Source organism: Notothenia rossii, assembly GCF_949606895.1.
Source record: "Notothenia rossii genome assembly, chromosome: 8".
NCBI lineage: Eukaryota > Metazoa > Chordata > Actinopteri > Perciformes > Nototheniidae > Notothenia > Notothenia rossii.
In genome coordinates this window covers 21,938,542-21,963,821 of record NC_136906.1, presented here as the reverse complement: position 1 = coordinate 21,963,821, position 25,280 = coordinate 21,938,542, and the positions used below count along the sequence as shown (strand labels likewise).

The following is a 25,280-nucleotide window of genomic DNA, read 5'->3' as shown; positions in this document are numbered from 1 at the left end:
TTCTCCAAAGTAATGATTTGCTGTAATCTGTGCTGTTGGTCAGACAAAACAAGACATTTGATGACATACCCTCGAGAGAAATTGGTAGTTCTGTTTTCCCGACAATCCACAAACAATCTGTGTAAAGCAATTCTTCACTTTTGAGATGCTGGAGACTGCAACATTTGGACAAACAATGCTTTCAACTTTTCAAATGTGAATATTTGCTGTTTTGTGTGAGGAAAATATTTTGCTTTTCCTCAAGAGAGGGTCACCTTTTGTTGAGGAAGATTGTGACCTGACAGCCTTCTGCTATTTGTTGACATTGGATCTAAAACGAAATAATCAAGAAAATAATTGCCTGATTGATAATACAAGTGTGCAAGTTGACTGATTTACACCACAAATTAAAAACACGTGAGGTAAAGGTCAATGAAAAGTTATTTTCAGATATGTTGGGTTTACACGCCGACGGGACTCGCATGGCATCATGGCATTAACACGCTCATGTGAAGAATGCATGCATAATGCTTTAGATTTCCAAGGAGGAACACAAGGTCAGGTGGGCTTCTTCAACCGCTTTAATCCTGTGGTCTGCAGCAGTAAGCTGTGCATTGTTGTTGTTGTTGTTGTTGTTGTTGTTGTTGTTGTTGTTATTATTGAATCAGTCCCGGTCAGTCAGGGAGGGGCGGACCACCCTGCTCCCCTCAGCTGTGGGTTGATGGGATATCTGACCCCTTGCACATTTTGTCTGCTAGTCCACCTGCTCTCGTCTCTGAACTTCCCAAGACTGTTTCCACGTCAAAGCCCACAGCAGGTGTGACCTCTCTGATCTGCAGCCGCTGCCTCCCACCCCCCACTGGAGTTATCAATTAGTAACCGACCAAAGAGCACAGATAACTGCTCAGAGGTCGACTCGCCCTGCACACACTTTCCTTTGCCGCTGCAGCCAAACAAAAGGAAATGCACAGGAAAGATGAAACTGGACGGGTTTTGTTAGAAATTACTTTTAAGCTCCACAAATATGTTCTGCTTTTCTCTTTCTTATATCATCTCATTTCGAAAATCCTCGGGCTTTAGGATATTCAAGGCTGCATGTTTACGCCCCACCCTTTGCTGTGTCCCATGTGCCTCTGGGCTCTTCCCCACCCTCCTGCTGTCAGTGTGTTGTAGCTGCCCTCTAGTGGCTGCTGACTAACCTCTGACATGCCAAAGACCCTCATAGGTTCTGTGCCAGGGGGATTTACAGGAGATTACAGTTCAAAATAAATAACCAGCTTAAAAACACCCATGTCCATTTTTTCACTTTTTTTGTAGAACCCAATCGTACGATTGATAATAACTGTCTAGACAGAGAGAGTGACTCCATCCCTCCTTCATAAAATGCTTATGTTTCTTGATTCTAAATCTGAAAACTTTTTACATTTTGGATTAGTGATTATTTTCATTATCTATGTGACGTTTAGGAAAATAATTATCAACTGTTTGATGTTTAAAAATGTTCAAAAATAGTCAAAGAAATGTCCATCCAAGTTTGTTAAAGACCTAAGTGATGTCTTTAGATGTCTTGTTTTGTCAATTTAAAGCCCCAGGATTTAAAACAGAGGAAAGCAGGACATATTTGACGAGCTAAAACCAGCTATTTCTGCCAAATCTCGATTATTGTTGTCTATTTAAAAATGAAAAATAATTACTATCAATAAATGGTTTTTCAAATAGTATTATTCTCCTTTTTTTCTATTTCCAATGCATTTTCTGCCTGTCATCAGAAATAATGGTTGCAGAATCTTTTTTAAATCAAACGATGTCTTGAAAAATAATCAAATTACTAAATTTGAGTTATCCTTTGAACCCTTTTGCAGGTTTTTTTCATAGTGTTTTATAACCGCCTCATATTTGTGTGGTTCACCTATTTTACTAATAGCAACAATGTGATGACGCATCGTTTATGTGGCTGCTGCATCAACCTTATGAAACCTCACATGCCACATGTTGAGTCAGGAGTGATCAGTGTTTCTCTCACCAGTAGGGGACATGATTCCCACTGAGAGCAGAGAATGCTTCTCCACTTTTATAGATTCAGATAGGAGTATAAATGTAGTCTTTCAGCCCTTTCTTTGTTTTATGTGTCCCTTTTTAGGATTTTCATTGTGAGCATCAACCGCAGCATTCACTGACCCTCTCCGCACTTTTTCTGACTTGTTGCAGCCTGTGTTTAGAGAAAACACCCCATCGTTGTGTCTGCAGCCTATATTGTTGACATGCTAACTAAAGGCTCTTCTTCTCTTTCCTGTGTACTTCCTGTCAGGCCTCAGCCTTTTCCTCCTCCTCACACCTCAGAGGAGAGAAACCTTGTTCTGTCTTGTGAGGGACCTGCAGTGGAAAGAAGGAGGAGGGAGGCCTCTGTGTTAATCTGTTGGCCCGCAGTTATGTTATGTGTAAGGGGATTAAAACATATCACCAAACTAATCTGTCTGTTACACTAACAACTGCTTTACCTTCCTCCCTCCTCCTCCCTCCTCCTCCCTCCATCCTTCCTTCCTCACCCCTTTCACTTTTCCACTGATGTGTTTGTTGTCAGAGAGCAGAGGGGGGCTGAGACAGGAGGCAACGAAGCATCTCTTCTCGGAGATTAGCAGCACGTGTCGGCCCTTGATTTCCTGACTTGGAGAGCTTTAGGCTGCTTGGTCATGATAAAATAATAATGAGTAATTAGTCTGTGACGTCTCCAGGGTGCAGCAGACAGTGTGTGGGTCACTGCTGGGAGGGGATGCTGTTGTCACAACTCCTCATGTGTGACTGTGTGTCCTCCATGTAAACTGTAACCAAACGCCTTCTTGATCATTTTTCTTTTGTCAACCCCTCTCTTCACTCTCGCCCTCCTCTTTTGGTAAATGCCTCCATGGTTCATGAAGAAGAGAAATAGAGGGGTGGAAACAGACCCTTTGTTTCCAAATTAGGCCCTGCTCCCTCCTTGCCAAAACTGTTAGTGTAAAACACGTGATGATGAAATTCCAACTCCTTGCTGCCACTATGAAATGGAGCACCTATGAGATTTCAAATAATAAGCCCTAGTCTGGCTCTCCACCAGAGATGCACTATAATCTGACTGCTGCTGCTCCTCTCACTGGCAGCCGTGTGTGATTTCCTCTGATCTCGCGTCTCTCCCTGCATGAGGACAGTCGGACCTCCTCCTGCAGGGTGGTTCTGCCCGGTAGAGAGAAGAGCGTGGAGCTCGGCTCTGACCCAGAGAGAAAGCAGAGAAATCCCCACAGCCTCCTGACTTTATGAGGAAACCTAATTACATAGCTAAGTTTATTTATAACAAGTTGGGGACTCAGTTGGACATGTGGCGTGTGTGCGTACGTGCACGGGGTAAGCAGCCATTGTAAACGAGGATTCTGAATGTGTGTGTATTGGTGAAAGTGTGTGCTACTATTCAAACCCAAGTTAATGGGGAGTGTACATCCACCTAAACCTAATATGTGATTATTACAGAAAAGATTAAAGGGACGCTGTGTATCTTTTGAACAGAGAAATAACACGATGTTTCTCACAACCTTTTGGTTTTCATACTACAGCCCTATTTGGGCAGGTATGAGTTAACCAGTTGCTTTTAATGGCTGGTTTTAGCTGATGTTGAACTTCAGATGCAAATGTCAGTTATCTGTCAAACCAACTTTTGAATTGATCAAAGCAAAACAACAAGAGGCCTTCAGGCAGCTCTTTATCAGGCACTTTCTTTTCCAGCTTATGCTTGCCTCAATAACGCTTAAAATAAAGTCTTGTGAGTATCTTGAAAACGAGAAGACATTTTATTATCTTCTAGAATCTTGTAAATTAATATTTATTTTATTGAAGCAAGGAAGATCAAAAATAAAACAATGCAAGTTATAAGATTGCATGGAATTCCTGGATCTTTTGATTGAATTAAGCTCGCTGGAGCCTGCAGTTTTTAACTAACATTTATTTATTTATGACCTCATCAACTATTCCAACCCGCAGTGTATTTAACACAACGTGCAGCGTATCCAGCGTGTACAGTCTCTGCGGGATGACGGCTCGCTTCTGTCAAGTTGGAACTTGCCCGCTGTGCGGCAGGTGAAACCTGTCTAACCTCGTTGGTAACGGATGTGTGGCATGTTAACAGCGATGAGCGTTGGAGGGGAAAGTCTTCATCAACATGGTCACCTGTCTGCCGTTCTCGCATGGATACTGGACGCCTGGCTGTTTGGTGAGAACTGTGTGGCGTGGGCGAGGTCACCTTTCTGACAGATTTAGTGGTGTGGGAGTTGGATAGAGAGGTCATGTTGACATCCAGTAGCAGCCGTTTTATTTTCGAGAGCGCTCCTTTTTTTTCCATTTTCTTCTCATTATCGTCTGCCCTCATTTTTTCCTCTTAGGCGAAAAGAGAGAGAATACAGCAGCAAGGCAAATGTTTTCTTTTCTCTTTGTGCTGGAAATTGGCCTCTTTCTCTCTTTTTTTTTGTCTCCCCTCTGGGTGGAGGGCAGACAGCGAAGGCAGGTCTGGCTTTTGTGGAGTTTAGCGCGGGGATCACAGCTTTGTCACTTTTGTTTGTGCCGCTCGCGCACACACATGCTGCACACGTGCGACCACCAGGCTTCCTCTACAAAGATCTAGAGTGGATTTAGTCTGCCGGAGAGATCTCCATCTGGAGCCCCCATCCGCTCAGGGATGACCTGTGTTCTTGGATTAAAGTGCAGAGTTTACTGTACATTACAGTTTGTTTGTTTGCTGACGACTGTCGGGCCGGTTCATTCAGAGGGAGTGAGTGATTGTTTGGATAGGGATTGAGTAGCAAAAACAAAGAAGAAAGAGAAAACTAAACGGAGAGACAGAGCGAAGGATGACATAGCTGATGCTCGCTGAGATAAGGAGAGTTTTGGGTAGAGATGACGGTTAGGTGAAGGGGTCGGTCTTGAGAGAAGGAGGGAAGTAAAGAGAAAGAGGAAAGAGAGAGCGCAGTGGGAGGGAGGAGAGACAGAGGATCCAGCCCTCTGGGACAGCAGTGTGTGTTTTGGGGGTGGACAGAGTGGCTTTGTATGCAGAACATCACCGGACACCAGCGGGAGGGACGCTGTCAGTTGTTCTGTGTGTGTGTGTGTGTGTGTGTGTAGTGAAATCAGACCTACCTCTGCTCCCTGCCACACACACACTCCTCCATCTGTTGCCCAGGAGCCTGCCGTCTGCTGCCTCTGGTCTCCTCTGAGGGTTCGAATGCGTGTGAGAGTCTTGGAGAGCTGATTCCCGGAGGTCAGGAGGAGTCTGTGATGTGGAACCTGTGGGATTAAACTTTCTGGAGTGGCAGTGTCAGAGATGGATTGGAGCCGGGAGACGAGAAGTTCAGACTCTTGATTGACTGGAGTATCCCAGAGGAGGATTTGCAAGGTCCACGAAAAATCGCCCCGTCTTCTTTTTTTGCTTGATTGTCTCTTTATCTGGAGGTTGTCCACGAGCTTGTGTGGAGAGTGTGTGTAGCCCATGCGGGCGGGGAGGGATGCAGATCTGAGAAAACGCCGCGCCTCGATGCCAGCTGCTACGCTCCCTTGCGCTGTGCCGGCCGGGTCCGACTGGAGCTTCCAGAACCCGGTGGGGGTGGACTGCAGCGCGCCTGAACCCCGCTGCATCTGGCTGGCCGTGCTCCGCAGGGCCGCGGGCTCAGGGCCGCCGCCCGCCATGCCCACCGGGCCCATCCAGAGCGCTCATCAGCCCCGGGTAAGGAGAGCTCAGCCCAACTTCCTCTAGTGGCCGGATGCGGAGGCTGTGATTTAAAGCATGAGTCTGTCGCTGCAGTTCAATGATCTGTGGATTTACTCGTTTATTTGCAGGCCATAATAATAATGAAAATTGGACTTCAACTAGAGATGTTTGATCTATGACATTCTTTTTAAATTGTGAAAACATAACCATCCCAGTTTCTCAAATCCGAGGTGATGTCTTTCATTTCAGTTTGTCAGTCCAAAACCCAAAGATGTTCAATTTCCAGACTTAAGTGGATGAAAGCAGCCTTTTCTGCTATTTTTGCGCAAATAATTACTTTAACTTGATAAGATTCAATCAAAAAATACTTAGTACGTTTCTTTTTCTTTCAATCGGATAACTGAAAGATGGACTTGCTATATGCATTGCCAAAGTAGGTAATGAATGGTTATTTTTCAGATCCATTGTTTTGCATTTTTAAATGTACGCCAATAAGGCAGATTCATTTGAAATGGCTTCATGCAGTGTAATAGAGAAAGAAACTCTCAACTAACCAATTAATCATCAAATCATCATAAATTAAAAGACCTTGTAAGCAGCCAAGATGATTATGTAAGTGATGTGTTTGCTGCTGGCGGTGATTTGTGTGCTTCTCCAAAAATGAGATTACACACACACAGTGATATCAGCAGAATATTCTCAAGAAACCGCTCTGTGGGATGGTCTCAGCCACGCCTGTCAACATCTGTGTATCTGTAGCCATTGTTTGAAGTATGTTAACCACTCAGCTGTCGACAGGTTCGTTAACCTTTCAGTGTCACAAAGTTGTGTTGCCTTCACGCTGTTTCTGTTTTACTCACTGGATTTTTTGTACTTTTCAGAAAGCTTTGTGGGGTCACTTGTGGTTTATATTGATTAAGATGCATAGTTAGATTATTACTGTATATATCTACAAACTCGTATCACTTTAACATTTCCGACAGCTGTCACTTACCGACTAGAGTGGTTAATCCACCGGTAGTGGGTATATGTGACATTTTTTATTCTGATTCATTTTTAGTTTGGTATGAATTGTTGTGATGTAGTGGTAAACACAGGTGTGTAAACAATGACTCAATGCATATTACAAGGCTAACAGCCACCCGTATGAAGACAAATCAGTTACATATTTATACAAAAAGCCAAATATTACTTTAATCTTCATTTTATTTCTGTAAAGTCCGTTTCCTTACGAAGCTTACAGTATTTCTAACACACTTTCAAAGAAATATATGCCATGCAAGGATAAACATTGTGCATACACTGTAACTGAGGTCGATTAAGCTTCCTCTACACAACAATCTATATCTCTCTGCCGCACTTCTCTCTTATTTTACCACAGCTGCCGTGTGCTTTCGTCTGTGTGATTCTGTCCTGGTGGCATATTGACCCTCTCCTTCCTTGGAAGGGTTACTAATTAGTGGCTTAAGACAGATGAAGGGGGGGCTTCAACTGCCACTTTTAGCGAGGAGTTGTGAAAAGCTGTACATCCCCCACCCCCCACCATGCCCTCATAATTCAGGGCACCCACATGATCTCATCGCAGTGTGTGTGGGCATTTATGTGGAATATTACCTCCTCTTTTTTTGTACCCTTTTTTCCTGGTTTTACCATCCCCCCTCCCCCACCCCGGATGACTCCATGACACAGTTAAGAAATGCCACAAACAGGAATGTGAGTGTTGGGGGGGGGGGGGGCGAGGCTGTACGGACACAGCTGGGACAAACACTCACTGTACACACAATGTGTTTAAGGAGAGAGGTGTTTGTTACAGTAAGACAGATATTTTTAAGTGAAGAATCAGAAGTTCCATATTGTAAAATGCATCATCATTTCATTTAACTCTTTTTGTGGCATGTTCCCGTCTTTCCCGACAGTATAAGCGGGAATGAGGAAAAGTCCCTGGCCAGATTTAAAGCCATGTCACGCCACAAAACGAACTACTCCATGCCACATGCATCTGCTCACCAAGCTACCAAGTCATCCTGTAAAGGTTATTCTAAAACTGAAGCTCCTTCCCTTCCAGCATTTTGAATTGTAACCAGAACAACAACCACACATAAATAAAATATTTCCCAGGCATCATTGGCAGTGATGCAGTTGTCTGTTAAACAAAGAAGTACAATATGTTTTGCTCTTCAAGTTGCAAACCCTGTTTAACCGACATTACATCGTCACCTGATCGCCTTGTTGAACTGACAATAGGGTGGAACTTGTTTTTGAGCATACATACTTTATTCGTATTGACATAGGCTCACGTGCATGACTCATAAAACATGTTGTTATGTAAATTCAGAGGGGTGTGCTGCACATATTTAGTTTGAATCCTTGGTTCATAAAGCAGGTTGGAGTGTAAACAGCACAGCGGGATGTTCATAGACTCATCATGCATTCACAAGCCGGCATAGGATGCATTTTGACCTACAGACCCTGGATGTGGCCGGTGAGTCCAGGAATTATCCCCGACCCTTTCCTGTTCTCTCTTGGCAGCCTGGCTCAGGGGCCGCAGACAGCTACGGCTATCAGGATGAAAGGCTCGTCAGCATTTGTAACGTGCGTAAAGCTCCACTTTTCAAACAGGTTGCCGCTCTCAGCTGTTTAAAAGAGCATTATTGTTCTGCCCTGCTGGGGTTTTAGCAGGAGCCCAGCTCCCCGATGGCCACTGTATTCCTGCGTACTGCTTTGGAAAGTGAGTGAGTGAGTGAGGAGAGGAGTGACAACCCAACACGTACACTGTTACTGATGATTATTACTGACTATATCATCATGTTCTAGAAAAGCGTCTTTCAGATTTAAAATCCAGATTATGAAAGATTATAACTGTCGCTGTTTATTTTTAAAACTATTTAGAACATTGAACTCTAAATGTTGGCTCAAGATGTTATAGATTTACATTTCTAACTAAACAGAAGTGTTTTAATCCTGTCAGCAGGGGGTCTTCTGCTCTCCGCTTACACTTAGTCATGCATCTTAATGATATGCTCTCTAATTGAAAGCAGGAGGGGAAATATCCACAGGGAAGAGCTTGCTTCTGTGTGGTGTGTGTGTGTGCTCTCATGTGTGTGTACACTACTTTACACACACTCAATGCAGGAAGCTGTCGCGTGGCATTACAAGCTGCTCTGCATATTCAAATGCAATTGTCTCTTTGGGCGACTTTTTCTGAGTGTTTTAATGACATCATTCAGGTGGTAATAAGATCCCTCAAGGCTCTGTATTCTCTGAGGAGTTTGCTGTGTCATTGTAATTGGCTTTGAGAGGAAAGACTTGTCAGGTGAAAACTGTTTTTTAACAGATCATTTACAGTAGGAGAGGAGGAAATACCAAATGTCTTCTTTTCTCAGCAATAACAAGAGCAAGGTTTCTCTTTTTTCCGCGTCTAGCCTGCGCAGGAAGTTTAGACTTAAAAACCTCAGGAACATTTTCTCCCAGTCTGTCGTCGGTTAAACGGAGAGTCTGGAGAGGCCAGAGCCTGTCAGCAAGTTGTTTTGGGTGAAACCTGTAGAAGTCTTATCAAAGTGACAATTAGGACAGGATTTTATTCTGGCTTCAGGGGAAACGGTGGACTGCAGATAAGGCAGAATAGTGAGCAGAGACTTCCCCCACAGTCCCGAGCAGCCGAGTGAGAAGCAGCGCTGGCTCGGAGACCCAGTCAGACCCTGTGTGTTTTGGGTAATCACAGGGTTTGGTATTCTCAGCGCCGGGAGGGGCCATGCGGTCGAAACCGGCGTGCTGGAGCCTGTCCCTCGCAGGGGCCCGATACTACTCCTCCTCCTCATCCTTCTCCTCTCGTTCACTCTCTCTGCGCTCTCCCCCCCCCCCCCCCTCCTCCGCCGCTTACAGTGTGTGCTCCGACTTGTCCAAGCCAAACCGCTCCCTCTGAGGAATTCACTCGGTCTCTTCCTCCTTTGCTCTTTTATTTCCTATTTTTTTTTATTTACTCTGCGCCTTTTCTTTTTCTGTATCATTCTTATTTGGCGCCTCAAGCATTCCTCCTTCCTCACGCACCTCTGTATGCTGCTCTCATGCCACATAAAAGGCCTGAATGCTCGCTTGTTTGAGAAAATAGCAGGGGTTACTTTACATTGTTTGGACTGCCAGACTGCAGATCAGGCCTTTCCCACAGGGATTTATGCATCTGCAAAATATACACTTCATACATACTTCAGTGTTTGCCACGGAAAATAGCTTATATACACAAAGAAAAGACATACTCTCTCTTTAATGCAAACATGTTTCATTAGGAAATCTCAAAGTCAGAACTTATTTTGTTATTGGATGGAAAGTCTGAAGTAGAGGAGGAAAAATAAGTTGTGGTGAAGGTCAGCACAGCCGGATTTCCATCACACGAAAGCATGTGGTGAGAGAGGAAGAGGAGGTGGAAGGGAGGAGAGCTGATGGAAGGAGAGGAGTGAAGGAGTGGAAGTGCCTCCATGATCCATGAGAGCCCAGAGCAGTTTTATTTATAGCAGCATCTGGTTATCCCGCCCCCACAACACTACCACACTTCCTGCCTACAGCCTGCCACTTCCTGTTGTTGTGTGGCCTCACTCCAGGCCTGTCAGGTCAAGTCTGTGTGTCTGTGTTTGTTATATATCAGTGTGTGATTGTGTCTGGAAGGGGGACAGGAAGTGAAACGTGGGGTGCGCATTTGGAGGGGGGTTGCTGCCTGTAGTCTAGACACCTCTGGCGCACTAACATTAAAACACACAAACACACACATTCTCCCAATTGAACCTGAATTTAGAGAACAAAAAGTTAAGGTGTGACTTTTTAGTGCAACACATGAACCAGACTTTTGTATCATCTATGGGCATGTCCACACCTATCTCCTGCACCTCATTTGCTTTTGAAATAACAACCCTGGAGCGTTCTGTTTTATTTTCAGCTAAATTACGCTGTCTTGTAACAATAAAACATGCAAACTGAGGTGCACCTAGACCCAGCTGGTGTTTTGTAGCTTCTATAAATTCAGATGTAGCTTCTGATCAGAGCAATGTTTTAATCCATCATCATACTCATCATTATCATAGTACTTCTAGGATAAGTCAAATCAAGTATGACTCCATTTAAACCATTTCCTTGTGAGCAGTTGGCGAGTTTCACCAAAACAGAAGCAGGAGCAGAGACGAGTGCAGCCATTGATTTGTTTGAAAAAAAGCTGTGTAAGCCCTGGATTTACAATATAAAGTTTGTACTAATGGACAATAAAGGAAGTTCAAATAAAGCTGTTATTGCAGTCTTGGATTATTTACCATTCCTCTGTGCAGCATGTGCCCAAGTCGACCTATCGATAGTCCAAAACCCAAATCTATTCATTTTACTATATTAGACTAAGAGGGATTATTATTTTTATAATAATCATATCTTATATGATTAATGTATGAAATTGTTGTGGATTCATATTCTGTCAATCGATAAATACAATAATATACTGTTAAAAGTTTGAGCACTTGCTGAAGCTTTCTTAGTTCTGGTTTTAACATGCTGATTTTGTAAATGTTTCAGTGTGAATGCATTAAAACAATTCTGAAGACCCAGTTGCAATAATACATTGCTTGTATGAAATTTAGATGCATCTCTTTTTACAGCACAAGGGCACACTGAGGCGTTAGCACGGCGCAGAGGTTGGTTGATTGATGGTTTGGGATGAGACATGGAGGATTATGAGCTGCCTCCTAAATGAATAATGATATATGATCAAAGATTTTGGCAGTGAACATGGAGTACAAGATAACTAGACCTGCTCCCCCTCCTCACTCCCACCTGTTTGGTCAGGTGATTGTGTTTGACTGACAGATGTGGGTCGTCAGAGCAGCATGGGGGTGATAGTTCTCACGTGTGTCTGTCAGCTGAGCGAGCAGGGCTTATTTACTTGGCCTCAGGAATGAGATATTTAGAGAGCAGGTTCAAATACCCCCTGGACCTTCTCTCCCTGTGATAAGACCAAGGTCAGAACTGGGGTTCCCTCCTCCTGCTGTCTAGACGTGGTCCTCCTTTAGAGCGGACCCCCCAGGTATATGGACTTTTGTTCTGAGGAAGATGCAGGACTCCATGAGGAAGCTGCTAATGTAAAACCCACTGTTTGCCTAGTGTTGCCTCACCAGGGAGTCATAAAGTGTGTTGCATCTGGAAAAGTACTTCTCCAGTGTGGTCATTATGGGAACATACAGTAGATTCTCATGTTGATTTAAAGAAAAACTGATATCTTTTATCTTTATAGTTTATAATAAAGAAATCACATGTGAATACTTTGTGTTTGTCAGCATGGTTACGGTATGGTATGCTTGTCTGTTTGTCTGCAGCAAAAAAAAACACTGGACGACGTCTTTCCTGAAACTTGATATAAGGAAGAACTCTAAATGTATCTACATCACGGGCCATATACACAGGCCCTTTATCACATTCATTTGCAATGTTGTGCATCGATTTCTGAGCTCTCCAAGTTCCTTACTTCTTTATTATTTTCCATATTTTCTCAATGTATTATCGGCAGTACTCTCATTTTAACCTTTTATAACGTCATATATTCCTTGCTTTGAATAAACTATTTTACAACTTTTCATCTAAACCTGAATCTCTCTCTGTCTGTGCTCACAGGGTAAGGGACGGAGGGATGGTCTCTCAGCCGGTGACAACCCTCGGCCGCCGATGGTTACCAGGCCGGGAAGGGAGGGGGTCGGCGTGGGCTGGAAGGGTCCCCGGACGCTGGTCCTCCATAAGAACTCACAGGGTTTCGGCTTCACGCTACGCCACTTCATCGTTTACCCTCCAGAGTCCGCCCTGCACACCAACCAAAAGGTGAGACCTGCAGAAAGATTAGAGTATCAAGGTCTTGGATTATGTTGAGTATAAACAGTCTTATGGACCGGCCTGCTGTTTCCCTGTCATTCAATTTAGTTTAAGTGTCCTGAAGTTCTCTTTTTAACCTCCGTGTTTGTTTTTACAGCACACATGGTCTCCATTTTATCCTAGCTGGCATTTAAAGGTTTTTTTGAGAGCCTTGTGTTTAAATTGCTGAAGCAGCGATAGAGCCAAATTGAGCTTGGAGATAAAGCCAATCAAAGTCAAGGATCAGTGAGGTTGAGCCGAGCAGAATAAACTCTTATACAAAAGGAGATTACTGGCTGATTGGTAACAACATATTGAACAAACTAAGCCCTTTAAAAGCCTATTAAAGGTTGGAGGTACATGGTGTGGAGAAAAAATAAAGCCATAGTCTGTTAATTGGTGAGACGAGTGTAATTTGACATTTTAAGCATATAAAAAGCACCCTCATAGCATGCCAAAGAGAATGAAACTACTAATTGTTTTTCACTATCACTTCACAGGCCTTGTTTTAAGTATTTGGTGAATTCAGGATTGTTCTGGTGTTTTGTAATGAGCCTCTATGTGAGTGAGTGGTTATTTAGCTCTTTGAGGTGTGGGGGCAAACGGCTCCAGATGTGAAATTGAGGGATAAGGAGGAGGCTGGGGTGGGGTGAGCCAGCTGAAACAAGGCCTCTATTATTATTCTACCACCCCACCATCCAGCAGCTGCAGATAGGAGCACCGATTGAATGGGATCTGTTGTCTTAGCCTTGTACCACTCCCTGACAGTCAGGCCGTACCAGGCCGGCGCCACACAATAGGCCCACTGCCGGCCTTTGGCCCCGGTTCTGTCCTCGTCTCCTCTGCCTCAAATGTCACATGGCGTTTTGGGACAATCAGACCCATAGATCCATCCGTTCTTATCCGAAGAGCGACAGTGGAAGTCTCCCAAATGACCCTCATAGTGTCTAATTATTAGAGGCCTACCGGGTGCATGACCTAATGGGGCATTTATTTCCTTTCATGGTGTCTGCAGGTCCTGAAAGTCTTAATTATATTATCTCCTCCTGTGTGGTCCCAGCAGGATTAATTTCTGTCTTTAAAACAACTAGAGGACCTTCTGACCTAATAATCCAATCTAACATGCTCTACTTATTATTTATCTGTTTATGTGTAAGCCAATGTAGTGTACTCCTGTATAAAGCCAAAGCTGATTAAAGCCAAGAAAACAAACACAACCGGCCATGGCAATACACCAACAAGACGAGAGACACAAACAACACAGATAGAAAAGACGAATCACAACAGCACAATAATATTATATGGTGTCATGGTTACAGTTCTGGTCTAAAATCTAAATATGGGAATATCGCCTTCCTGCTTCAGACTGTACAGGTGTGGACTGACAGTGTGAAGTATTTGACTCAGATGCCCAGAGTCTTGTGCCCAACTCGCACCATTCCTCCTCTGTCCTGAATGCATTCAGACCGGGGCCGCTCCAGTTGTGGAGTATCCCCGGCTAGAAGCTCCATTCTGGGGTCAGCAGCTCTCCTTTCTCTGCCTCTAAACCCCCCACCATTGTCTGCAGAGCCAGGAATGAGCCCACTCAGCGTAGCATAAAGCCAGGCACCAGTCAGTCCACCCTGCCCCTAACCCAAAACTGTCCACTCAGCTCTGTGTGTGTGTGTGTGTGTGTGTGTGTGTGTGTGTGTGTGTGTGTGTGTGTGTGTGTGTGTGTGTGTGTGTGTGTGTGTGTGTGTGTGTGTGTGTGTGTGTGTGTGTGTGTGTGTGTGTGTGTGTGTGTGTGTGTGTGTGTGTGTGTGTGTGTGTGTGTGTGTGTGTGTGTGTGTGTGTGTGTGTGAACAGACAAACTGCAGCTATCAGACCTCACCCACCAGCATCCTCACTGCTGATAGCTCTGTTGCTTCAGAGTGTGAAACATAACGTCACAAGCACCTGCAGACGGTCTAACCTGAAAGTCTCTCTAACATTAAAAGCTCATAAAACAAACAGGTCTGTCTGTCTGTCTCGGGAGATTTGGCTCGAGACCCGGGAAGTCATTCCTATTTGTGGAGGCGGATTAATACTCACTTCCTTTTAGCCCAAACTTTAGGGAGGTGATGATATTTGATATGAAGTTTTCACTACTTTAAGTCACCCATTGGACATACTGCATAAACTGCTAAATACACAGGTTTGAATGGGAAACTGAATGAATGTGGTTACTGTATGTGAAGGTCACAATCTTAAGAAGTTCACTGTTTAAATCTGGAGCACAAGCACTTCCATGAATCTCATCTTTTCAAGAATGATTTCATTGTATTAGAAATTACTCTATTAAGGCACTTTGGTCTTCATTTGTTGTTTTTCAAAGTGCTAAAAAAAAATACATTTAACTTAGAATTTGACGAGTAATGTTGTCTGTTTCCGTTCTTTGCAGGATGAAGAGAACGGTAACGGAAAGGGTAAGTGCTTCTCTTTTTCATCAGGCAAAATATTATAATCTTGCACAGTGGGATTAAGATGATGTAAGAAACTGGGATTTCACTTATTCCCTCCTGTCACCTCTGCGGTCTGCAGCCTATTTGCGCCCCCTACAGGACATTTTGCAGCACTGCATCTAAAGCAGCCAAATGCAAAGCACTTAAACACTCATATAAGAACAATTATAGGCCTGGCCAAGAACGTCATTAATACAAATACTCCACATTTTTATCAAAAAGTTCCAAGCTTTAAATACCAGGACCAACCTTCGGCTTTATTTCTAAAAATCTCACACACATTTTTACAATTTCAGCACAAGCTATGATCTTTTTACCTCTTCTTCATTGTATTGGTATTGTCATGCAGGGTACCAGAAAGGTCGCCTGGAGCCGATGGACACCATATTTGTGAAGAGTGTGAGAGAAAAAGGACCGGCCCACCTGGCGGGCTTGTGCACAGGTAAAGGGAACATATGATGCAGGAAACATCCTGATTTGCATTGGAAATCTTTTGGGGAGAGCGTGGGTCATGTGATGCTGCTGACATGAGCAGTTTCAGAGAAGGAAGGAGGAAGCAAAGAATAAAAACCAACCTTTTCTCTTTAGTACTATATCATACAAAGAATGTCTTTTTCCCTGACTAGAGACATTATGTCTTTGGCTGATATATTTCAGATACCAGTATGACAACTCAAATGTTCAAGTCCATTTGGATGTGACAGGGCTATTGAAGTGTTCCAGTGTGCATGCTTTAACACAAGGTGTCACATCCAGAAAGTCACATGCAAACTCATACACTCTGAGCCATTGTATGTGTTTCAGCTTGCATGAAAGTCAACATGAATGCACACAGACTTTGAACACAAAGTTATCAAACGTCTTTTTCAAGGGCCTCAGTTTAGGACACACTGAGCTGTGCTGACATCGCGCCATTTTGTGTTTTAGATACCACAGCTCTGCCGACCGATTCATACTGACCGCATATCTGGGGACAAACTACTGATGACTTGATAGATATCTTGATTTCATAAATGTTTAGAAGTTCACTAAAAGACACTTCCAATATTACAATAATCCTTGTTTTTTATTGTAATAATGAAAACTGTAACGCTAACTTTGAATTGGCCTAGGCTGAGGTAAAAAGATGGGTCTTAGAATGTTTATATTTCTTTCCCGCCCTGTGATGTGATTAATAATGTTATACATCTAATATATTCTCACCACATGTCTTTGAAAAGCTTTCCCACAAAAATAACATTACAAGACACTATGTGGTCATCTTAAAATAGTAAATGATCTTCTTTAATTATTCATTCAATGAATATTGAGGAATTGTAAAACCTGCTCTACTGCTAGCCCCCACTGTACATGTTTCCTCCTTGTCTCCTCACTGGCGGGTGTTTGAGCCTCCCTCAATCATTTTGAACAAGAACAGATGCAAACATCTGTACAAATGTAAACACTTAACTCCCTCACTGCCAAAAAACATGTCTACTGCGATTCCCCTTCAGATAGAAGATGTGCTAACACCCCCATGTGTGTAGGATCACTAGAAAGCCCAGAAGTGCTTTCAACATGACATCAGGACTCATAGATTGCATTATGGTTGAAGTCATGTGTCAGTGTCATATCTCCTGCAGGATGAATGCGTAGTCTAAATACAAGGATTCATGTTTTGCTTAAGTTAGACACACCTTGCCCATCATTTGAAATAAAGAAAATTTAGATTTTGTATTGATTTGAAATATACCCTTTACCACGCCTGATTTTAGAGTTGTGATAGCCGTAGTCTTAAAATGTGCTGAATATAATTGTATGATATGTGATCATCTGTCTTGCAGGGGACCGGCTGGTGAAAGTGAACGGAGAGAGTGTTCTGGGAAAGACGTACTCGCAGGTCATAGCCCTCATTCAGAACAGGTGAGACCTCCTGCCTCTCAGCACTCTGAGCCTTTGGTGTGTTAATCTAGAAAAAACATGTTTTTCTTTTTCTTTGCAAGCTTTGCAAACGCATAGTTGCTAGTACTACTTTTCTCTGCTTTAAAAAGAACAGTAGCCTGAAGCAGTGTACTTTACACTCTCCCAATGATATACACAGTCTCAAAGATTTATAAAAGGGACACTGTACTCTTTTGGAACAGTAGTGATATTTATCTCTTATTTTATTTCAATTAAATGAAATTGCTGTACCTTAGGGCATCGCACCACAACATATTTGATTAAACTATTTTTATAAATCCTTAAACATTATGACTATTTATTAAAAAACTAAATTCAGCATGCTATTGAATGCACCTATGTAACAATTTAGTATATTGTATTTATTTTGATGTATATATATGTTGACATAATAATGACTGTGTAGTAACACACATAGCTAACAGCATGGATATCATAAGGGAGCATTCATCTGTAAGGTGACGTATGGGAATTCTGTCGTACCAAAATGGAAACGATAGAGGAAACACTGCATTATATGAAGACATTCACGATTTAAGCGATGATGACGCCGATCCGTTTTATATGCCTATTATTGAATCTGTGAATACCCAGCTGATCAGCACTTCTACAGGACTGATTCTGTTGATATTTTGAGCCTAGTTAAACCTTTCTATAAATAGGTCGGGCAGAGAGGATTCATTCGAAAATATGCTGATACGTTTTTTTCCGTTTTTTTCAACTTTGTATCAAGAACCAAGTCAGGATATTTAATGTGAATCTGTTTTTCACATCATTCTAAATCTTCTTAATTATTCCGGCCCTCCCCTCTTCTTCCTCCCTGTACATGTTTGACAGTGAAAGTGTGTTGGAGCTCTCCATTATGCCAAAAGATGAAGATGTGCTTCAGTTGGTAAGTGTGAGTATGGGATTTTTCACGCACCTTCTCTAAACAAACTAACCCACACACACGTTTGATGAACTGCACAATTAATAACTTACTCACCTGACTCATCAAGAAAAATATAATTTTGTATTTGATATTTCATACACTTCAGGAATACTCTATGGTGTTTGTTCAACCTGGATTCTCACAGTCATTGTAGAAGAATGTTGAGATTTTGTCAGAATGGCGGCGGAGTGACTCAGACTCTTGCTCTGTGTTTAGATTACAACACGCATTCATTAAAAGCCACTGTTATCCCGACTGTCAAAGCATGTGAGAAAAACAAAACAACGCAGCTCCGTGCTCCTTCACACACCCATGTACAGTACAACACATTTTTGTCGCTCACATGATCAGACATGCATCACCCCTCCCCTTAACCTGGAGCAACATGTCAACATTCAAAACCCGATTTCACCGGATTTTAGTGATCCTTTCTCTCACATGCAGAAACACCTGGCCAAAAGAGTCAAACACTCAGTTCTCCATTTACTTATAACTGCCATGTCTTAACATTATAAACCCACTCTGTCCTCACACTCCTCCCCTCGCTGCTACGCCTGTATCTGCTGCATTCCTAGCATGACATCACCAGAGCTGCGCCTCCTTCCACACTCCCACAGGGTGGAGTAAGGCAGGGAATGAGAGGGAGGAGAGAGGGTGTTTGGAAGTATCCGACACAGGAGAAAACAAGGAACAACAGATAGAAAACTATCGGAAAAAAGGAATACAAATATAACTAAACATTGAATATTTCTGGGAGAAGAACAGCAGGTTCAGGAGCAGGAAGTTGGTAAGGATCAGTCTTCTGTTTGTGGAGACCACAAGCTTTACACGCAACCTGAGGAAAGACTCCTGATTCTGTTGGCCGGTGTAGGTAAAACTTTAAAAGATTTTCGAACTACTATATTTGTTTACCCCGAGAGTGGAAAAATCATAGTTTGCAAGTATATTTTTGTTCTTCTCGTGTTAATAATAATATTAAACTTTAATTGTTAAAGCTCAAGGTGCTTTACAACATTGAAATCTGAAAGAAATTGAGGCAAAATATATGTGATCAGCTTTGCAGAGAAGGCCAGCCAATTTAATGGTGCTTTAAATTGTTTATTGTTATTCATTTAAAGGTATAACTGGTCATTTAAAAATTGAATGTGGGACTTCATGTAACGCATGTACATTGTAAGATGTAGTGCTGGAAACATGTTTTTAAATGACATGGCAACTAAAGCTTTTGGAAATCTGCTCCAAAGTTTTGAAGCAGGGCTGATAAAACTGAAATAGTATTTTTGGTTAGGTTTTGAGTATCTAGGAAACCACCAGTAGTTATTTCAAATGGATAGTCATAAAGCTACGCAGTGTGGATTGGATATATATCCGGTATGCATGTATACACAACAGTGCCGGGGACATTTGCAGATGGTTGCTGTTTGAGTGAGTGTTGTGGCTTCTGCTCAAGGCAGTTCATGCAGTTTGCTAGCTAGCATGTGTTTGTGTGGCTGAGGCCCTGGGGACAAATTGTGACAAAGGGGGTTGAGCTGAGAGGCTGTTCCACTGTCAGGCTTGTTGTGTAATGTACAGCAGCATGAAGATGTCTTACAGAGTTATGGTTATGGTGTGTGTTGTCATCAAGCTTGTTTACCGTAAGAGCACATGATTTAAAGTTGCCACGGCATCACACACCCACCTTTCCTTTAAGCATTTGTCCTGTCATATATTAAATCACTCTCTTCTGTCTTCCCTCTCCCAGGCTTACTCCCAAGATGCCTACCTGACAGGCAACGAACCCTACTCAGGGGGAGCTGAGTACCTGCCACCACCACCCCCCCTCTGTTACCCACACACCAAGGCCACACCCCCTGCTGGAAGTCCTCTGTCTGGCTCTATGGGCCAGAACCAGCTGGATAACTGGAGTCGCTGGCCAGGATCTTCAAGCCCCTCTTCCCCCCTGGACAACCGCTCCGCTGTGGGCAGCCCCGCCAGCTGGCAGGAAGGGCGCGCAGGTGAGCCCGGCGGCGTGGGGCACAGCAGCCCGGCCCACCGCACAGAGGAGATCCAGTACGGTATGACCAGCCAGCAGCCTCAGGGCCAGACCAGGGGACGCTCCTACTCTTCCTCTTCCTCATCAGGAGGCCCTTTGTCCAGCCCGCTGCAGGTCCACTACCCGAACCACCACGTTGCCAGCTCCTCTCAGGCACCGCCGCGCAAGTCCAGCTCAGCCTGGACAAGCCCCCCCCTGCCCCAGGTCAGCCATGGCCGCACGGGGCGCCGGCAGCAGGCGCTCTCTGACTGGTACTACAACCAGGTGCCTGAGCGCCCGGGACACAGCATGCAGACCCGCCACCGCAGCTACTCTCAGGACCGGCTCAGCGACTCCCGGAGGCAGCAGCAGCGGACGGGCGGCTGGCCGCACAGCGCCTCTCAAGACACTCTGATGTTACTGCAGCAGTCAGGACCCGGGCCCCATGGGGAGCCCTACTGGTCCTATGCAGACTGGGAGGGGGGCCCAGGTCCCGGCCACCCTACCACTAACTATACCCGAACCCGCTCTGAAAACCTGCTGGCCCAGTACGATCGCCATGGCCACTCGTTAGAGATGCTGGACCGAGCAGCACCTGCACTGGTCTCGCCTCGGTTTGAGAGGCCGTCCTGGGTTCAGCAGGCTCCCCCGCCGCCCCCCAGGACTGACACCTACACAAGGCAGGGGAACCATTACGGTGCAGCTCAAGCTCCTCCAATGCCCCGGCAGTCACATTCTAAACACCACCCCCAGACTCAACCCCAGACTCACAGCCAGGCCCACTCCCAGCCCCAGCCTCAGCCCCAGCCTCAGCCCCTGCCTCAGCCCCAGCCTCAGCCCCAGCAGCCTGCTCCCCAGAGCAGGCGGCTCCCCTCTGGGCAGAGCATGGACGACCAGCCGGTGGGCTACCGCAGCTACAGCCCCTCTTTTTACCGGAAGACGGGTCGCATCATGCAGCAAGCCCACTCTTTCAGGGACCCTTCGTACTCTGGCCCTCACATGAATTGGAACCCAACGCCAAAAACGAGCCCCCCAGAGGGCACCACAGCACCCCTCACTTCTTCTGCTGCGTCTCCACTTGCCTCTGCCACTCCCGAATCCCAGGACCGAGCGTACAGGCCGACAAACCACGAGAGGGAACGAGGGTCCGTGGAGGCAGAGGTGGCACAGACCCAGGAAGTGGTGCTGAGGCAGAAACCTCCTACTGGGCGGAGGAACGCCCATGGCATGCGTCACCCTCACTACGCCCTTCCCATAGACGGGCTAGAACCCTCTTTGTTTTCTCCCGATGCCCAGGATCCTGCCACTAGTTCCACGGGAGATGTAGCCCCTCGGAAACCAAATGGCAACCTTGCCCCACTCCCTATAGAGGACGACTCCCTGGCCTCCATCCCCTACATAGGTAAGCTAAGAATATCTAGGCTTCATCCCTTGTCTCTTCTCTTACACCTTAATTAACTCTAACCTCCAACTAACCTTGAGATTGTACCACTTCCTTTGAAACTGTAACTCACACAGAGTATTTATTGAATGTTAGTGAACGCTTAACTAAGAGGAAATGCAAAAACCATTATGCAGACAGAATTATGAATTTTGGGGGAATGTGTGTTTCCTTAATTTCCTTCTTGTCTGTCCATTGAGGCTCCAGGCTCTTCTCAAATGCAGTTTCCATTCTCGTGTGTGTGTGTGTGTGTGTGTGTGTGTGTGTGTGTGTGTGTGTGTGTGTGTGTGTGTGTGTGTGTGTGTGTGTGTGTGTGTGTGTGTGTGTGTGTGTGTGTGTGTGTGTGTGTGTGTGTGTGTGTGTGTGTGTGTGTGTGTGTGTGTGTGTGTGTGTGTGTGTGTGTGTGTGTGTGTGTGTGTGTGTGTGTGTGTGTGTGTGTGTGTGTGTGTGTGTGTGTGTGTGTGTGTGTGTGTGTGTGTGTGTGGTAATACAGGCGCTTCCCACTCTTACAGACAGTATTAGTAGTTTGATTGAATCATTTTTGATGGGAGTTCCCAAATCCTGCTGCTTGCCCCTGGTCTCTAAGGTCACCTCACCATTCATGTCATGTCAAGTCAGGACTTCCTGAATGTGTGTTTTTGAATGTGTGTGTGAGCATGGTAGTGCTCCAGATCTATTTCTGTAGAATTTCTGCCAGTCATCATTTCCATTTTTCCTTTTCTGATCTAAAAGTCACTGAACACATTATTTTATTGCACACGTTAGCATGCTTTGGTACTAAACTCGGATTGTGACCAAAGTGAAAATTGTTATTGTGAAACATGTTACCATGCTAGCGTTAGCCTTGAGCTAAAAGCACCAGGTTCAAGCTCACAGAGTTGCAAGCATAGCTGTAGTCTTGTAGCCTTGATTACTTGTTTTTTTGAAAGTGGGCTGTTTATAATAAACAATGTCTGCATCTTCATTACACTTGGAACCTAAATACATTTCCTTATTTACATTCCTATTAGCATATGATTAAATGAAAGCAGTGAAATACAAGTATGCATCTAGGAAAACAAGTATGCATCTAGGAAAACCTTACACAAAGTAAAGTATCCTAAAACATATTCTGTAATAGCCTCTGTGCATGGAGGATGTGCAGTTCTGTGTCTATGTGAGCTTTTTTGCATGAATATGTGCTGTACAGTTATGACCTACATATGTTGCTGTCAGTGGGAGGTGATTGTGGTCATGTCCCGGCTTGTTGTCTGCTCTGAAACCCTCACAGAGAAGGGGCTCTGTGACCTTCGTGTTGGCTTGTATCACTTGTCATGAACAGCAGCCATTAAGTCAAGCCATACGCAAACAAAGTTCTTCAATCAGGCGAGTCGTGCCTCGGTCACCCTGTCACAGCCTGAGGAAAACAGCCGCTGCTTACCATGACGCCCAATAGATTCAAATCAGCTGACAAGGACGCCTCGACCCAACATGGATCAACTTTACAGTTTTCACCCAAGCCACGCTCAGCCAGAAGAAGATCATTTAAAAAGAGTAAAACCAGAGGACTCAGTAGGCTTCTCTCTGAGTCCGTGTGTCAGAGCACATTCTTGCCTCGTAACTTTGCATGAAATAAACGAAACCAGGCAGTCGCAGCTGCAGGCCGGGGCACGTTTGACGGCCATAAACTGAAACTAGGCTAGCTTCTCCCGATAGACAAGAACGTTGTTTTTCTCTTTCCTTTCTCTTTGACTGACAGAGATGCTGATATGATCTGGGACTGTTGGGGAACATTTAATAAGCTGTGTTCATACTTATCTGCAAAGCACAATATCTGTGAGGGAGGGACAACAAGGAGAGGCTCTGTCTGACAGCAGTTATGTTTTTTTCAGGTCTAGTATAGATGTATATTGAACACATTGATATTATTCTTTACAGCTCATTCAATGTGAAGTAAACAAGACGAGGCACGTCCACAGATGCATTATTTAACTCTGGAGTCTTACGACATGAATCCTAGCTGTAAATTACCAGAAGGTTTTTGTGGCGGTCCTTGTGGGGAACAGTAGGGGCCCATACTCTCAGCTCCCGCCCTCAATGCTGCTATTGTGCTGCTGTGGAAGATGAAGGGGTTTGTGTGGGTGTGAGGAGGTTCAGTCTATGACTATCTTTACTGGTTGGACCCAGCAGAGCAGGACTGAGATCTTCTGTCCCGCTCCCACAAGCCCTCTCGACCCCTCTCCGTCTCGTTTTCTAGATTCCTGGATTTCTTCTCTATGTTTAACTCTCTCTGGGAATTGAACTTTACTTTTTATATCAACCACAATGCAACCGCAGCACCAAGTTTATAAAAGTAGCAAAAGTTGCCATCTCATGCTGGGTCAGGTTTATAGTATTGTTTATAAAGTTGAAATGATTACTACTTCAATAACCAGTTCATCATTTATGTCATCTTTCAAAGTATAATCTGAATAGCTGAGGGTGTTGAACTGCTGGTTGGATTAAACATGCAATTTGAAGTTATCACCTTTCAGGAAATTGTTATTTGAATTTTCATTCTAGCCCAACAATGAATTCCTAATGAGGACAGCAATCAACACAATAATTGTTAATGGCAATGCAAGGTGCAGGCTGCCTGTTTTCTTCAATATGACTTTACTGATTTAATAAATACTTGCTAATTGTTGGCTACATCATTTAGGGGAAGTTATTGTGCAGCTTAATATACGTTTGGCTTATTGTATTTAATACAAACAAAGATTTGCAGATAATTAAGTTTATATTTCTCAAATGTAGGTGTAAGAAAGAAAGAAAGTTTTGGTGATGGTAACTCAGTCTTTAGTAGGTCAACACAGCATTGCTCTAAGCTTGGTAAGGAGTTTTGGAGGAATTTAAAGGGCAGGGAAAGTTAGTCAAACCTTAATGCAGCGTGTAATAACTTATTTAATTCACCTAAAATAAGTAATAGTAACCAATTGGGCGATGCAGTGTGATCTCACACACCTGCTCTGTCCTTCTTCACCTCTCTCCCTCTGTGTTCCCTGAGTGCTGAGCTCTGATACGTCCTCCTGTAGAGTCGGGCAGTGTGCTGCAGCACGCTGCCCCCCCCTGCTGGTCCCTCTCTGTTTGTGGCTCGGAGCTCGCTCCCCGGCTGCCTGTTAATGACGGCCTTTGTTAAACCCACAGCCCGGCTATTTCTGGGCAGAGCTGTAAACAGGCAGATTCCTCATCCCAGATTGGAAATGTTTTCCGCCTGATGTCGGACTGTAGTATGCAAAGGAGTGAAGAATAGAACAGAGAGGGTGGTACATGGAAGAAAGCCAGAGGAAAAGAGACACAGAGAGAAAGGTGAGGGGTGATTACAGAGAATTGCAGAGACAGAGGGGGAAGATAGGGGGAAATCAATCCGAGCAGGAGTGAGATGAAACACCAGCAAGAATTCACCAGGAAAAGCTCTTTGTGGGGGTGGATCCCAGAGGCTGGGCTGCCCTCTGTACTTTCCACACAGAACAAACCGAAGTCTTGCAGCTCTTCAGTTTAAAATGTCACCGGCAAATCGAGCTTCTCCTCACTTTATGCAAACATTGTGCCAGTCTAAGGTGACAGTCAGTCAGGAAGTGCGAGTGTGTTTCACATCCCTTTCCATCAACTGTAACGGATAAAGAAGTGTTGTCTGGGTGACCTATACAAACTGCTTTTAGCTTTTCGTCTTGAACATTAAAGCTTCATTTTTGGCTCAAGAACTACCACAAAATATGACCTTCAATTAAACACAATATTCTTTTTCGTCCTTATTTGATTGGGACATTTTCTCTTGTGTGTATGCTCTCATTTATCACACAATAGATTTCATAAAGAACTGAAACCTGGAGCGAGTAAATCTCAAAGCTCTCTTACAACCCCCTCTTAGCGACTGAATAGGTCTT

At 44.2% G+C, this 25,280-nt stretch overlaps 1 protein-coding gene across 10 annotated transcripts in view; it reads left to right on the top strand.

Annotated features, from left to right (window-relative positions):
* arhgap23a (Rho GTPase activating protein 23a) overlaps positions 1-25,280 on the top strand; it is an 85,908-nt gene that overhangs the window by 46,825 nt on the left and 13,803 nt on the right. For 2 of the 10 annotated variants that reach the window (XM_079646524.1, XM_079646518.1), the window contains exons 1-7: positions 4,771-5,716; positions 12,341-12,541; positions 14,991-15,015; positions 15,401-15,493; positions 16,875-16,953; positions 17,830-17,890; positions 19,665-21,336. In XM_079646524.1, the coding sequence (XP_079502650.1) occupies positions 5,483-5,716; positions 12,341-12,541; positions 14,991-15,015; positions 15,401-15,493; positions 16,875-16,953; positions 17,830-17,890; positions 19,665-21,336 (2,365 nt within the window). In that variant the 5' untranslated portion in view covers positions 4,771-5,482. Of the gene's footprint in view, positions 1-4,753; positions 5,717-12,340; positions 12,542-14,990; positions 15,016-15,400; positions 15,494-16,874; positions 16,954-17,829; positions 17,891-19,664; positions 21,337-25,280 lie in introns of those variants that run through there. The other 8 variants (XM_079646525.1, XM_079646523.1, XM_079646517.1 and 5 more) reach the window with 7 other exon arrangements.